The 17,233-nt window shown below is 46.1% G+C and overlaps 1 protein-coding gene across 1 annotated transcript; it reads left to right on the top strand.

Annotated features, from left to right (window-relative positions):
* Positions 1–3,071: 3,071 nt before the first annotated feature.
* LOC311525718 (cytokine receptor-like factor 1) lies at positions 3,072–15,508 on the top strand. Its single transcript, XM_084638060.1, has 6 exons — positions 3,072–3,113; positions 6,043–6,121; positions 7,637–7,757; positions 8,538–8,698; positions 13,065–13,213; positions 15,159–15,508. Exons 2-6 carry the CDS (start codon positions 6,043–6,045, stop codon positions 15,342–15,344), a joined length of 696 nt encoding a protein of 231 aa, XP_084494186.1. The 5' UTR covers positions 3,072–3,113; the 3' UTR covers positions 15,345–15,508.
* The last annotated feature ends 1,725 nt before the right edge of the window (positions 15,509–17,233 follow it).

The raw sequence follows: 17,233 nt of genomic DNA, 5'->3' as shown, positions 1-17,233 counted from the left end.
GTCAGGACTTGTATTGGTGTCTGTCTCACAAAGTGCCACTGAGTCAAGAGCGACTGTAAGTTAGGTGTTCACAACAGTCCACATTCAGATCCTCTCCTCCAAGAAAATGAGAGAGAAATGATTATCCACCCAGTTGTATCTGCCAGCTCCTTTTGTCTCCATGGATATTAAAAGCTGAAGCAGCACTCCACTCCAAACTTCATGGGGTCACTGCCTTTGCCCAGCACTGCATTCTCCAGACACCTTAAACTACTCAATTCTTTTTATTCATTTCAAAGCAATGACTCCCTAATTTAGAATAGTGTAATACAGACATTCATTTAAAATTAGAGATGGGTGGGCTGGAAACATGACTGAGTCAGATGTTGGAAGATGGCTATTTGCAATGCAATGAGTAACAGTGTGTTCTAGAGCATTAGGGGTGGATGTATGACTGATCATTAGGGGAGTAATAGCTCAGTGAAGACCTAACGCTTGGTCTGCTTGTTGCTACCCAGAGTGCCTAAACCACAATCCACTTCTCACAGGTAACTGGACCCAATTGACACAAGTTAAACACTCAAAACCATGCTGACACAGTAGCATGTCAACAGTATGCTGGACTGGCATGAAGGCGGTTCAGGATCAACAGGCTCTGCATTAGTCCTTAGGTTTTATTCCAGAAAGGCCATGGCTTGGTTTCCAGCTCCATTTTTGATTCAGGTCAATTTTACTCACTCTTTCTGTTAGATGTATGCATTCAACTTGAAATCACAAACATTAGGAACTTCCAACCATGGAGAGAGCTTTTTCCCACACAACTCTGTTGATATTCTAGCTGGGCTCCAGTCCTTGGCCCAACCTGGCCAAGTTGTGTTGAACTGTGTGGCGATTTTGGAAGGTGAGCAAAGATCGAATAGAAAGTGCAGGGAGGCCCCAAACTCTTCTTTGCTGAGGCAGTGAAAGTGCGACTCGAGGCAGAACTGTCTCTGGGGTGCCCAAGCTGTGTTTTTTTTTTCTTGAACGATTATTTTAGGCAATATGAAGTGCAGTTCTACCCAGAGAACTGCCTGAGTACAAATGGCCCTGGCTCAGCCAGGAGACTTGCTCCCTGTGTACACTCAGAATCAGCTCCACTTCTGTTTTTACTTAAAGTTCCCCACTTAAGGGAAAGTGAGCTGGTTTCTTGGTGTAAACCAGTGGCTCTCACTCTTTCCCCACTACTGTACCCCTTTTAAGAATCTGACTTGTCTTGGGTACCCCCAAGTTTCACCTCATTTAAAAATGTACAAAATCAGACATAAAACTACAAAAGTGTCACAGCATGCTATTACTGAAAAATTGCTGACTTTCTCCTTTTTACCATATCATTATAAAATAAAACAATTGGAATATAAATATTGTACTTAGAGTTCAGTGTATAGTATATAGAGCAGTATAAACAAATTTTAGTTTGTACAGACTTCGCTAGTGCTTTTTATGTAGCCTGTTGTAAAACTAGGCAAATATCTAGGTGAGTTGAGGTATCACCTGGAAGATCTCTGAGCACCCCCAAAGGTAGGTGTACTCCTGGTTGAGGACCATTGTTGTAAACAATCATTCCAATTAAATTCCAATCAGTTACAACTAGGCAACCCAAAGGTGACAGAGCTAACTATGGCTTACAGCACCTTTATGCATCATGGTGATAGGTGGGAGAGGGGAAAATACCTTAGCTAGAGTGACTTTCCATGGCTGCAGTTAGAAAAAGCTTATTTTTATCTGTAAATTGAGCACATTTGACAATATACATGGAGCCCCATTAATGGCCTTTGGATAACGTTGCTTTTCAGAGTAAAACCAGATTTTAAGTTCAAGTGCAACATATGCATCAAACATACAGCTGGTGGGTCAGACTCAACCCACCTGGTGTGTTCATTTGGCCTCCATAACGCATTCAGACTGGGCAGAATCGCAGCTTTTATTTAAACTGAAAATAAAAAAATTCCTCATGCTTATGAAGGAAACCTTTCCAATGCAAACCAAGGGTAAAGTGATGTCACAATGCCTGCCTGATTCTGCAATCAGCCTGAAAGAACGTTTTTTGGACACATGAACTTCTCTGCCCCCTATTAATCTCATTGGAGTGTTGTCTAAAATGATGACAGTCTCATGTCAACATTAACAATTGTGTTACTGATAACATTGGTGATGGGAAAAAATTCCAGGTGGGGGAGAGGTTGGAACTGGGAGTAGAAGGAGGGAAGGAAATGCAGAGAGAAGAATAGAGAGAGACAGAAAGGAGGTTGGGGAAGGAAGAGAAATAAAAGGGCAGAAATAGCAGTGGGCCCACCCAGGAGTATGCTTTCCCACTGAGTGATAGTGAATGTGGCAATGGAATACTTAAAAAATAACTATCTAAAAATTTAGTTACTTTATAGAGACCCAATTCCCTCTTTGAGCTCCACGCAAACCTCTTACTGACATCAGTAGGTGTTCTGCTGTGGATGGAGGTGGGTATGGAGTTCCAGATTTATGCTTCCGTTTATGGGCTATGACTAAATGTGGAATTCAACCCACTCCACACAATCAATTTGACACCCACGAAGGGAAAACCATGCATAATCATCCCTTTTCCTGCCAAGTAAAATTACCTGACGAATAACGCTCCCTGTTAGGAGACCCTCAGCAAGTGGCATCTGTGACACAGGGGGTTAATGCACTAGACTTACAGTGCAATTCCTGTAAATTGCTGGTCATTTTCTACTTCTGGTTTTGTTTTGTAGCAGTTGTGTGAAAGTGGGCCAGCCAGAGTGCCAGCTAGGCACTTCCTAAAGCCAGGGACTCTCCGCAAGTCTTTGTTCTAATGAGGGGAAGTCCTGTTAGATTAAAAGAACCAAGAGAACTTCACAGGTGGCGCTCTTCATGAGAATGGTTCTGGGCAAGCTGGTTTCCTTTGAACCAATTTTGTTCCCTTTTTAAAGAGGAAATTTGAAAAAAATCGAGTACTAAAAATAGTCTGGAGAAGATGTTTGTTTCCTCCTGCACCCCTGCAATTAAACCCAGCCCACCAATAGTGTGAGCCAACACTGACCTGCAGGGTGAATATAGACTCATTGCAACAAGTGAAAGGAGACTGGAGACCTTCTCCTGAGGTAAGTAAGAGATTCTTTCCTGTTATTGCTTATCATTTTGATGCTTCTTGAACTGAATGGCAGAGAGAAGAGCTGAGTTCATCCTCTTCTGGTTACAGCTAAAGCAGCCTTGCCAGGGCTGATTTTTATCCCTAGCTAAATAATTTGTCTTTGGAATGACTAGGGGTCACCAAATGGGAGGTATTTACAAGTGATTTCCCCAAGGCAGTGATGCCCAACGAGAGCTTTAATCTTCTGCCAATTACTCACGTCAGACAGGAAGTACAGAGTTAAGACATTCCACATTAGTTGCAATGGGGCAGTAGACAGGTGCTGTAATTTCTTTTTTAAAAGACTTCAAATATTATTCTCCATCAAGAGCCTGGTCCTGCAAGCTCTCCATGCACAGAATGCTCACTGTCTGCACTGGGAATCCTGTGGCTGAACAATTTGCAGGCTCAGAACCACACTAGATGGTGATAAAACATTATTAACCAGCTGTGCGCTGCATATTTCCTTAAAGCCCTATGCATTTGGATGATGCTTAAGGACATACTTGTGACTATCCATTTAGGACATAGGGCAGGGATATTAGAGAGACAAGGAGGGTGAGGTAATTTCTTTTATTGGCCCAGGTTCTGTTGGTGAGAGACAAGCTTTTGGGCTTACTTTGAGCTCCTCTTCAGGTCATTGAAGAACACCAATGCATAGGGAAGGGAGGACACCCAGCCCACCTGATGTATTTGTGGCCCTCCTCAGAGCCTGCAGAATCTAATTTTTTCATTTCATTCCTGGTTGGGAAGAACTGAGGATAACTGATGCAGTTGTTGGGGAGGGATAGCTCAGTGGTTTGAGCATTGGCCTGCTAAACCCAAGGTTGTGAGTTCAATCCTTGAGGGGGCCAGTTAGGGATCTGGGGCAACAATTGGGGATTGGTCCTGCTTTGAGCAGGGGGTTGGACTAGATGACCTCCTGAGGTCCCTTCTCTGTGAATGTCTGCTTCAGGCAGCCTAAACAGTAGCTCTCAGAAGTGTTGACTCCCCTGTTCAACATTAGTCTTATTGGTTTGTTGACTCTGAAGCTGGATTGAGGGGAGTAGGGGTCCTCCATTTATAACCCAGCCCATGGAGCATCATTAAGCCTGGAATTTGGCCCACTGTACAGAATGAGTGCAATGTCCTGGACTCCCATCCACCCCACTAGTATTATTCACCATTTCAGTTATACTATCATTGATTATTTATGAGCCCCACTCCTGTGGGCGCCCATGGTACAAGCAAGATCACCCATGGCAAATGAAGCACAGAAAGGCTCCAGTATTAAAAAGGCCTGTTTAAATATATATTAAAAGCAGTTCTCGCACAGGTGCAGATACACTGGTTCATCTTCAAGGCCTTTTACAGACATTAACCCACACAACATCCCCATGAGGTGCGTAAGCAGGTATTAGCTTCATTTTATGGGGGAAGGGGGGAAACTGAGGCAGAAAAGTGATGTGACTTGCCCAAGGACATTGAGGGAGTGCCAGGATTATACTGCAGGAGTTCCTGTCTTTAAATCCTATGCTGTCAGACCACTAGGCAGTGCCTATGAGCTCTGTCAGTTAGACCAGATTATGGGATAATCCTTGCCAATTAGAAATTATTATATACAAACCAATAATCTCCATACATAGAGTACGCCTTGAATGGATAAACATCTAGTGCTATGAAGCTGTAAACATTAAAATGGCCAAGCAGTTTTCCCACAGGTCAATATTTATCTTAAGATGAATTTTCACTAGCCCAAATTCTAAACCCTTGCACTGCTTGGAACTGAGCAGGGAGGAGGCAGTGAGGGAGAAGCCCTGGGAGAGGGAAGGCCAATGTCACATGATTCCAGGGTCCCTGCCACATAAATAATGTGCTGCAACAGACCTGAGGCTTTGTCCAAAGCATGGGCTGAGCAGCACAGATGTCAGGATAAAAATCCCCTTTCCAGACTGCTCTGGGAAAGCCTGCTACAACCTGCTGGTTTTCTGGACAAGGCTGTTGCTAGCACAGCTTCAGCTCGAACACTGAGAGCACCTATGGGACAAGTCCAGCCAATCTGCTCTCATTTCCAATGATGGAATGATCCCAAGGCAGCAGCAGCTGGGTCACTGTACACATTAACCTGTGGAACTCATTGCTCACAGAGAACATAGCTAGCAATTAAAGAGAGGAAAACCCTGCACAGTATTTTATGTGCCTAACCATCCACCAAGGAACGGAGAGCTCTCTCCCCTGTGAACTCAATCCCCCCCTTTACTGTGACGTGGCTGAACCTTAGCACTGTTAGGAGGCCTCAGTTTTCTGCTCAATAAACATAACTCATGCTCCATTATCCTGTGTGCAGTCAGGGAGCGCCTTTCAGATGGGCATCTCAATGCCTTGGAAGGCAATAATCAATGGTGCTCCCCACCACCCCAGTACCAGTACAACCATTTTTGAAGAGGGGTGACCAGAGCAATTATGGGGCTCCCCAAGGGCATATCACAAGTCATTCTTAGAGCTGGGAGCAGACCCTAGCAGTCCTAACTCCCAGGCCTCTGCTCTGACCAACAGGCCACAGTGTAAAGGGCCAGTTGCTCAAACAAAGAGAATGCCTCTCATAACCATAAGAGAGAGTCATCACCAACCACACTGGTTCTCCACCTAAGCCCCCGACAGGCATCAGGGGGACGACTGACCCATCCAATGTGTCAGCTACCTGTGAGTGAGCCACCAAACCCTAGCCGGTCCTTGAGTTTTTCTTTTCATGGATCATGTACCAAATCACAGAGGGGAGCAAGAAGCGCTTGCTTCTTCCAGTGCATGGTATCATCAGGAAAGCTGAAGCCCTGGATGTTTAAAATAAGCTAGAGACGGATCTCTCAATATATCGTTGCATTTTTAATTGTCCATATGCTCAATCCATTATGTTTCTCCAGATGGCAGGGATGCTTAACTACTACTTCCTCATCTGGGCTGTAATAATGAGGATCTCTGGCAGGCACCTGGCACCGAAAGGTAAAATACAAGGTCTACGCACTGTAAACTAAGAAGCAAAAGAGGGGTGAATTCACAGCTTCTAGCCGTTGCTTGCAATTGAGATCAGTTTAATCATAGGGATGTGATCATTCTATTATTATTTGTATTGCAGCCACACCTCAGGATCCCAATGATAGACCCAGCCCCACAGTGCTAGGTGCTGCACAAACGCAGCCCTGCCCTGCCCCCGAAGAGCTTACAACATTGTGTCCGACGCTAAATCCCAGTGCGGGTAATATTCAGTGAAGTCTTGCTAGTGACAGAGGGCTTGATCCCAGCACAGGGCAGATATGGGGTGTTGTGTCTATAATCAGAAGGTGGAAAGCGATGAGCAGGCCAGACAGTGTGAGGAGACTGATCCTGGATGACATAAGCGCTGTGCAGCTGCCATGCTATCCGGCCTAACAGCAGGAGCAAAGCCAGAGTGGGAAACATGCAGGTCAGCAGCTCATTAGCATGATGGGTCATGCTTGGACCCAGGTCTCTGACCACAGCCTGCCCTGCGTGTGCATATAAGTAAAGGAGCAAGCACGCCAAGGGCTTGGAACTTGCTGCCCTGCAGTATTCTTAGTACTCAGCCTGACTTGCCTGGACACGTAGCTTCCATTTGCGCTGGAGTGCATCAACTCGCTGCATGATGGGCAAGGACTTGCAGGGTCAAAGCTACAAGAAAGGGTTCTGGGCAGTGGGAAGGCCAGGCAGACGGGGCTGGGCACTGGCAGCTGTTTCTGTTCCCTGAGGTGCACAGGGGGTCAGAGCTCCACAAATAGCAATCTGTGTATCAAGACCCTGCGGCCTTAATCCAGGTGTTCACAGTCACTGGGGGAAGATAAACATAGCATGCATGTGCAGAGAGCCACACTGCTAAATAACATACCTTTGTGGCTTCCATTGGCTTCCTCCCGCCCCAGATAGCAAATGCTACTTTTCCATTATATGGACCCAGGGCCTGCACAAAAATAAACACGTCAAATACATAAAATGTTCGTTTTAAGTATAGCAGAAAAACAACCGGAGTGATACTTTTTTTGCACTCTTATCCATCAAGATAGGTAAACAGATGTTTGCTTCTAGAGTTAGAACAAAACAAACCCCATGTGGAAACTGTGCCTGCCAAGGTCCAGCCTGGAGCAAATTTTACAGCTAAATTATAAGCCCCTGAAAATAGTGTCTTAGAGTTATCACTCCACGAGACACCTAACTAGAGGCTGGAGGGGAAGACAGCCTGGCTGTGATGAAGGCTAGGCAGAGACGATCTCCGGTTTAGGCTGTGTAAAAAGGCAACGTTCCCCCTGTGGGTATAGATGTATATTCGGGGGATATGCAAGATGAAGTGCAGTAAGATTATTGTGGCTTTTTTGAATGTTAACTCCTCCCTACGTAGAGCATTCTGAAGATTACCAGTAAGATGCTCCCTAGTTCCGGTGGCATAATGAAAATGGCCATTGATCTGTTTGATGATATATCACTCCATTCTCCCCTTGCACTCTCTAGGAGCTTCTTCCTCCTTACACCTGCGGTGCTTAGTGCTTTATCCAAAGTGCATGTCATGCCACTGGACTCCACAGGATGGTGCTGCATCCAATACAACATTCCACCTCAGATATAAGAGGAGGTAAGTAAAACTGGGTGAAAACTTTGTCCCAGCTATGAAACATGAGCCTTGAATTATTGCATGTTTATGGGGACTCCACGGCATCCAGCAAAGGGGAAGTAACTCTCTTTTTTTGACATTATATAATTCCCTGCACAGAGTTCCCCCTCTTTCCCTTTATTCTAATGTATTGTGAGTGGTGTGGGCTGCAGTATTTATTTTAGTAGCTGCACTGTACTGTCCCCTCAGATGGCAGGTGGGAATCAAAATAATTGTCTAAGTACCTTTCCACCCACAGAGATAAATTCTCCAGCATTGGCCTTCTTGGTGTTACTGCGGGTGTCTGGATTACTCCTTTAGAATGCTGTGGTTAGAAAGAAGTCGCACCAGCTCTTGTTAAGTGTGTATCTAAATCACACACACTAATGCGATGGCCTTTGAGCTAGCTACTCTTTCAGCCTCTCCAGCAGCACAACGTGCGGCATACCTCAGCAAAAGGCGCTGGGGCGTTTGCAGCTGAACACACCAAGTGCACCTTTCCAAGCATCCGAATGGACGTCCCAGTGGTTGACAAAGCACATGCAGGTTCCATCAGCAGTGCGATGGGTTGAAAAATTAACTACCTAGAGATTTCCACATGCCTAAAGAGCGAACCCAGAAAAATCGCAGCTTTAAAAAGAAGCTGCCTTTGGGAACATGCCCAAAGTGCAGGGGACAGTGGGGTGGGAGGGCATCGTGTGTCTTCTTGCATAGAGATCTCTGGGTGGGACGGTCTCCTCACTCTTTGTTCACTTGGTTTAGGGGAGTAACAGAAACCGAAGAATGCAAAGACTATGTCACCAGTGGCCCCAACTCCTGCTATTTCAGCCGCACCAACCTGTGCCTGTACTGGACCTATGAAATCTGGGTGGAAGCTGGGAACCAGGTGTCAGAGAAGCTGATTGTTAACACTGAAGACATTGGTGTGTGGGGTGTGCGTGGCAGGGCGTGTTTGGGTGGTTGCTTCTTTGTTTAATCGTTTTTATGGTGGAGAGGAAATTAGAGCAAATATTCACATTTGTGTCCTGACCCTGAGCCCACTGGAGTTGACGGAGAGACTCTTAATGACATTAATAGGCTTGGATCAAGCTCTTAGAGCACAGGTAGGCAACCTATGGCACGCATGCCAAAGGTGGCACGTTAGCTGATTTTCAGTGGCACTCACACTGCCCGGGTCCTGGTCGCCGGTCCGGGGGGCTCTACATTTTAATTTAATTTTAAATGAAGCTTCTTAAACATTTTTAAAACCTTATTTACTCTACATACAACCATAGTTTAGTTATATATTAAAGACTTATAGAAAGAGACCTTCTAAAAACGTTAATGTATTACTGGCATGCTAACCTTAAATTAGAGTGAATAAATGAAGACTTGGCACACCACTTCTGAAAGGTTGCCGACCCCGGCCTGAGAGGAAGGTGTCATGCTCCAGTGGTCTTAGAATCATAGAATGTCAGGGTTGGAAGGGACCTCAGGAGTCACCTAGTCCAATCCCTTGCTCAAAGCAAAACCAATCCCCAATTTTTGCCCCAGGTCCCTTTTAAATGGCCCCCTCAGGGATTGAACTCACAACCCTGGGTTTAGCAGGCCAATGCTCAAACCACTGAGGTGTTCCTCCCCCCTTAGTTGAGGACTGGGAGCCAGAAAAAATTGTGATATTGCTTCCCTCTGTGCCCATATGCAAACCAAACGTCCTGGGTCTGTTCCCCCATCTATCAAGTAGGAATAATACAACTTCACCTTGGTGTCGCAAGGGATAGTTATGACTGAAGTTTTCAAACGCCCTTTGTAGAGAAGTGCTGTTATTTAGGCCAGGGGCTGGCTATTCCTGACCAGGTAGGCCTTGTCTTCACTTGGACAAAAGGTGTTTTTACCATGCGTTAGCTAAGCCATCATAATTAACATGAGTTAAAATCTTGGGGCGTACAAGCCAGTTTTCAGTTTTCACGTCTTAGCAGGTCAAACCTCAGCATGCTAACGTGTGAAAACTACCAACTGCCTTGTCCGTGGTGGGGTTTTAATACATGCTAACTAACACATGGTAAAACACCACTTTTTTTTCCTGGTGTGGACCCACGCCCAGTGTGAACACAACCCCCCCACAGGCGCACTCTCTGCTTTTAACATTCACAATGTGAACAAAAACCCAGGGAAGGTCAGATCCCAGTGTTGCTGCTCCTCTAATTATAAACAAAGGAGCTTCAGCCAACAGTGTAGCTCCAATAGTCTCTGGTGCTGAACAGGAGAGGGGGCATCGAGCCACGGGGCAAAGCCTCTGGGCCTCCCTTGTCTCATGTGATTCCATCCAGGGGCAGGTGCTGTGCAGACCCCTTCCTTACAGGGCTTTTTACACTTCGAGGCATCCCACTCGCTTTATCTTGGCCTTCACCCAGTATCTGCTCTCTCCCCATCCCTCTAGACAGCATGCTGCATTTAACACAGCCTCCCAATTCCTGCCCGGCTGCAGCTATGCTTTACTTTCTTATTTTCCCTTCCCCACAATGGTTCCCACAGCACAATTACTTTTTGGAGGGGAGGGGTTGGGACAAATGAGGATTACTGGCCCAGGAGTGCAATATCTCTAACTCTGTCCGGGTGCCATAAAACCTGCCCTGTTCCATTTCGATGCAGCATGGTTCTTGCAGCGTGAATGTGCTGTTTGCCACTGGCTCAGCTCTGCGCCCCTGCCTGTGAGCCGCTTCCCCTGAAATCGATGGGGAGCTACTCACATGCAGCAGCAGCTCCAGAGTCAGAGAACCAGGCCCCTCCTCCTTGTGTTTAAGGCAGAACACAGAGATAGCAGGAAGTAAACTGATCAAGGAGTGTCCTGTGGAAGGGCCAGGATGAGTCAGATTTCAATTGGATGAGACTCTAGAAAGCCAGCATGTCATACCTGTGAGCTTAGAGCCTCTGAACATTCAGAGCAGGGCGATGTCTGATAGAGGTCCCTTCTGAACAGTGTCAGGGGACTGGGATCTAACGCAGCATGCCCCAACCACCTTGTAGATGGCTCTAAGCCAGGTCACTAGCCATGTCTTTTAAGGACTGAAACATGATTCTAATACGGATTGTTCTCATCTACACAGGCAAGACCCAGCAGTAATGAAATACAGCTGGGGCTCTGCTGTGTGCTAATCCAGTCCCCTGACACTGAGAAATGTGCTGCAGTGACAGGCCCATGACTAGAGCTCTTTCTTCCCATATTTTTTGTTTGGACAGCATGTTAACTCCCAAGCAGGGGGTGGGTGGCAGCTCCTGAATGTAATGGGCCTCCTTCAAGGGCAGTGGTGGTTAAAATGCTCCGACATTGGCTCCAGTTTCCCTCTCTCCCATCTCTTTGCTGCTAGCTTCTCCTCACTATAAACTGCCTTTTTTCCCCCTTTTTGTTCAGCGTACAGCAGCATGAACTACCCATCCCCCCAGCTGCAGAGTGAAACAGCTCAGCCTTTTCCTCCGCTGGTGGCTGTTGCTTGATTCAAGGCCAGGTTTGGGGGGGCCGGGAAGAGAGAGAGAGAGCATGATAGGAGTAGAGTTTTTTTCTCTCTCACACAGAGCAAATGTGCGATAGGAGTCTCTCTCACACACACAGTCTGTGAGAGTCGTCACACACACAAAGTGAGTGTGCAATAGGAGTCAAATCTCTCTGTCTCTCTCTCTCTCACACACACACACACACACACACACACAAACATACACAGAGCAAGTGTGCGATAGGAGCGGAGTCTTTCTTTTTGCCACAAGCCGGGACTGGTCAACAGGATGGATTCCTCAAAAATTGCCCTGTTATGTTCCTTCCCACTGAAGCATCTGGCACCAGCCACTGCCTGGACTAGCTGGACCATTGTTAGTCCAGTTCTTATATGGATGTATGGCCATTCTTACATTTCCATCCAGGGACTGCCCTGGTTACTTCTGCACTGAGAACGGTCTGTCTTCCCCAAGGGAGGGGTTCTTTCTTCGGACACACAAATCTCTCCACTCTGATCCCTCAGCAAACAGCCTCTTCCCTTCCACGCTCCGGGAGGCAGCTCCAGAAACCAGCAACTGTAGCACACACTACAGACTGAGGAGCAGGAAAATCACCTCCAGATTGAGAAGCACATACAGTAGATTACTCTGTCATAATACTTCTCTGCCCTATTGTACCTAGAAGAATGACATTAAAGACTTTCTTCCCAGTGAGACTTACTCTTAGTAACATGGAGGGCTCTTGTCTATCAGCCAATGAGATTTCTCAGGATTTCCCCCACCCCACTTCCTCGAAGACTTTGGCGTGATTGAGAAAAGCGGCCTGATTCAGGAAAGCAGCACTTAAACATGGGCATTCCTGAATCGAGGGCTTTGCTTGGGGGAAGTGAAGTTATAGGCCCTTGTGCAGTTATGTAACTAAGAGCACTGGGGCCAGATTCTGGGAAGAGCTTGCTGAAGTCAATGTGGTTTGTGGTGCTCATCACCACCACTTGGGTTTTTTCGGTGGTTGGGCTTGGGAGGAGGGGAGTTCCTTTGGATCCCCATAAAACCTCAGGGCCAGTCTTGCGCTGGCAGGACTCCTACATTGAGCAGTGATGCTGGCAGATATTTTAGGAACATCTGTTTCACAAGTGCTGCCCACTAAGACAGGATAGCACAGGGCAATTTTACTGCTAGTGGCCATGGGCTCCTGGTGAGAAGCTATTATATTGGTTACTGTCAGCCAAAAGAAACTTTGGTTTGCTTTTAAATAGCAAGACTCACAATGCTGGCTTTAGCCAAAATTCAAATGGGAGCTGCACTCCCTGTCCAGACTGCTGAGATGGCAGTTTCCTCATCCATTGTAGATTAATTACTCTTTGCTATGGGGAAGATACTAATAAATTTGTTTTAGTGATTTTCTCCTCTTGGGACAGGGGGCGGGGAGAGGGGGAATCTTCAAAAACAACTAAGTGACTTAGGTGCCAAGGCCTAGATCCTCAAAGGTATTTTGGCACCTAACGCTCATTGATTTCAGTCGTGCCTAAATACCTTGGAGGATCTGGGGCCTAGTCCCATTTTCAAAATGATGTAGGCACCTAAGTCTCATTGAAAACCTATGGGCCTTAGGCTCCGGAGTGTATAAGTCACTTGAAAATGGGACCTAGCCATCTCAATGACTCAGGAGCTTTCAAAAATTTTACCCTAGAGCATGAACAAACCACCGATCACACACATACACATGGGCATGTAGCCAACCCTCCGCCCATGTCCCCACAATGTGAGTTTAGCCCCTCCTTTCACCTTCTTCTTCCTCTTTTTTTTTTTTTTTTTTAATAGCTAAAACTGAACCACCAGAGGGCCTGAAGGCCACTGGATTTGGTACCCACTTATCTGTAGAATGGGGGTACCCACCTGGTGTGGCAGCCTCCTATTTCCCACTGGTGTTTGAGCTTCAGTACCAAGAACAGGGGAGTGGCGAATGGGAGGTGAGTTACTTTTGCTTTCCTGGCCTTCCATGAGCTGCGTCTGTAGTATAACAGGTGTGGGGGCTTTCCTTACCAAAGCCCTGGGGAACCATGTCTGGTTTGCAAGGAACCTTGTGCCACAGAAGTCTGCACACTGCCTGGGAAACGTGAACGTGGGATAGGAACTTTCAGAAGATGGGGTGTTCAACAGCAGCAGAGCAACTGTGTCACAAGTAAAACACAACAGTAAGCAATTGTGTCATCCCTGGTGTAGCTTCATGGACTTCACTGGGCTTACATCAGAGATGGCTCTGACCCTGTGGTCAGTGTCCTAGGGTATTGACTTGTGAGCTCAGCATTTGACCATATGTAACACCGACAGACCCTGGTCGTTGGTGGGTGGGATCGAATCTGGGACCTCTGGAGCTAAATGCATGAGCCTTTACTGCATGAGCTAAAAGCCACGTGGCTCTTAGCTACGGCTCTAGAAGACAGGCTTCAGAGTAACAGCCGCGTTAGTCTGTCTTCGCAAAAAGAAAAGGAGTACTTGTGGCACCTTAGAGACTAACCAATTTACTTATTCATCTCTAAGTGGTCTCCGTGCCACTAGAGGGAACAGAACACCACAACCAGGTGGTGTCTGGGTTACACATACACTCTGGAAGAGCACTGAAAGTGACTGAAAAGAAATGCCCCTTTTAAGAAACAGTATAGCCATTGGCCAGGAGTGTGGACTAACAAGCCGAACCCTCTCTTATGTCTATGATTCTCTCAGAAGAAACGACTACCCCAACTCAGGATCCAAACTTCATGGCCAGATTCTGTCCCGTTCCCACCCCTTTCTTCCCCTCTCCTACCCCTTTCGGCCCCCCTGGCAGCATCAAGGGCCAGTAAGCTGCCCTTTCTGGGCAGCTAAAGATTCTTCCAGCATAGGGGAGTCCTTGGCTGGCACAGAGCCAGCATACCCAGCTCTAGGCCGTGTCTTCCTAGCCCCCCACCCTGCCCAATGTGTGGAGGTGTCCCCGAGCATGCTTCCGGTATGGCTGGAGCATGCTGTGTTCTAGCACCCTCCACTGGCATAACAGCCCCTCTCGAGTTGTGACAAGCCCGTGTAGTTTTGAGCAGCCCCGCTATAAACTGCGTGAGTCTTGGAGCCTGTAAGCCGGTGGAGCTCCACTGACTTACGCAGCGTTGGGCAGATTCATACATGCTGGCCTGGGTGTTGTCCTAACTGGTCTTCGACAGTTTTGCCTGCAAATGCATTAGCTGTGGACACAACCAATGTGACAGCCGCACTATAATAAAAACGGTTTCGAGAACAGTTCTGAGACCCCACAGAGTAAGTGTAGATTTCCAAGTGCTTGCTCTATAAACTATATCGATATTTTACTTGCAGTATGTCATTTAGCCACTAGATGTCTCTGTGTGCTATACATTTCTAGGTAGGTTGAGGTCCCTGGTAAACAAAGGAGACAAAGCTGAAACTCAGGCTGCATGGAAGTCTGTTTCCTTCTGTCTATAGATCGCAGTTGTTTTCTTTAATGAGTGCCTCCTCTTTAAGACAGACTGTGATTCCATATACCATGGAATATTCTAAACAATGGTTTTTGAGAATAAATAAAAATTTGTTTAAAAAGGAAACATATTTATTTAAACAGGTGAGTCCTTCCAGTGTGTGGTTTATTGGTCCAGGGTCCCAAGACCTCCTGCATTCTTCTCCTGGTGCTGACACTGATTTATTTTATGGCCTTGAGACAGTCACTTTGCTGTGCCTCAGTTTCCTTGTTGCGTGCATAACTTAATGTATGTAAAAATGCTTTAAAGATGCTGAGTGTTAAGTATTGTCATCTTTCTTCCTCTCAGTTATTTCTCCTAATTGAAGAATAAAGGGGGCAAGGAATTATTGTTGTTCTTGGGAAGTGAAATGAAAGTAATTTAAACAGCTTTTTCTCTTTCTCCATGTTAGCAAGAGCCTGATGTGGGTGAGCAGACCAGCTACTATGTTTATGATGTGAAGCCAGACACCGTGTACATCCTGGCGGTCCGCTGCAAGAACTCGGATGGGAAAGGCTTTTGGAGTGACTGGAGCACCCCAGTTACAGTCAATTCTGGCCAAGCCACAGCAAAACCAGTGCAATCTCAAGCACAGTGAAATAGAAGATTCACCACACAAGGCAATGGTTCATCTAGCCCAGCATGCTGCCTCTGGAAGTGACCTACACCGAGAGCTTTGTTAACAGCATCGCAATAGACAGGGCGATATCGGGTCCCAAGAGCAGATTTTTTTTTGTGATTCATTTTGTGAAAACTACTGCTTCTTATTAAGTAAAAGAAACCATAAAACCTAAGGTGCAGTCTGTATTATTGTTAGCTAGTAGGAAGGTGCTAACGCTCTGACTGTGCTTGGTCTGTAAATGCTGAGCTCTTTGTGCGAGCTCGAGTTCCCAGCCCCAGTCCTAGCTGGGACTGCTTTACAAGCCAGAAGGCCTTACTGACAACCATAGAGTTGCAACTGGAGCTGGGAAAGGTATTCTTCACTTCCTGCAGCAACTCCCAGATTCCCTGTGATAAAATGATCAGGGTCCAGGGACGAAACAGTTAAGGCTGGTACGTGAGGCAGCAGCATTAAGTTTGAAAGTTAAAAACAACCCAAATTACACTGAAGGTTGTGTGGTTGTGCTTTCAGAGCCATTGTTTCAGGCTGCCTTCAGGCTTAGGGATAATTCTCAGCAGATACACATGGCTCACAGTTGGAAGATTATTATTATTATTACTTCTTCTTCTCCAACCATGAAAGCTAGAAACTTACCACTTTTAAAAAAGAAAGCTGAGATTCTGCAGAATCTAAATATACCGTGTAGGCCATATGAATATACCAAGTGGGCTCAGTGTTTGACACCTCTGCTTAAGAAAGAGCTAGGGTATCGTTTGTTTTTGTGACCGGGTTAGCTTGGAAACCTGGAATGTATAAAGCATTCCTGGAGGAAGAGAGAATGTGTGTCTCATAGCTCTCAACTCTTCAAGACTTGACTGTGTGACACTGGCCTTTAAAATGTGAGGCAAACCCATCAAATAGTAGGTGTAAGAACATAAAACCCTAGTAAATTGCTACATTTATATCGCACCTACAAACTAGAGATACATCCAATGCCATGCAGAGTCAGCCTCCTTTGGAGCAGAGTGTGGTAGATGATGTGCAAACAGCGATGGACAGTTTATTTTGGCTAAGCTAAACCTTTACGGTCATGAAAAAGTGCCATGAGATCTATGCAGAGAATCTGTGGCTTCAGTTTTCAGCGTTATCCAGAAGCCCCAAACACAGTACATAAGAACAGTCATATTGGGTCATACCAAAGGTCCAGGTAGCCCAGTATCCTGTCTCCTGACAGTGGCCAGTCCCAGATGCCCCCAAGGGAATGAACAGATAATCAAGTGATTCATCCCCCGACAGCAAGTGACATGGTACTCAATTAATATCACTTAAAAGGAGGAAGGCCTAAGCTGACCACACTCAGCTTTCTACATAGATACTGATACAGCATAGACACTTTGTCTTATGAGAGGCAGGGAAGTATTATGAACTGAGTTATGGAGAGATTAAAGTCACATATTTTTAGCTGACCCAGGAATGGAACCAAGGTTTTCAGAGTCAGGGCCCAGTGCCTTAACCACAACATCATCCTTCCTGGGTTTCTAAGGAAAAGCTATATACTCCAACCCCACTATTCAACCCACCCTTCAGTTCATTAATGCATAAAGGTTTCAGCCACCCCTGTTTCATGATTTTCTATTTCTGATGTCAATACATTGCCATAGCAAGTCATGAGCGAACTGTGCTGCATGGTGTAAGGTGCAGAGAGTGGATTAATACACAAAACCAATTCTCTGGGCCTGACAAAGTGCACGTTTGGCCGCACAGAAGAGAACAATTGGCCCAAGTGACAAGTTTCACTTCAGTGATGAAGAAGTCAGCAAGTGACTGCTTTACCTACCAAGTAGTTCCAGATTGCTAATTGTTTGCACACCCTCAGATTGTCAACA

This window comes from Lepidochelys olivacea (genome assembly GCF_965140295.1).
Source record: "Lepidochelys olivacea isolate rLepOli2 genome assembly, chromosome: 8".
NCBI lineage: Eukaryota > Metazoa > Chordata > Testudines > Cheloniidae > Lepidochelys > Lepidochelys olivacea.
Note: the sequence above shows the minus strand (reverse complement) of the source record. Positions and strands in the feature narration are given on the sequence as shown.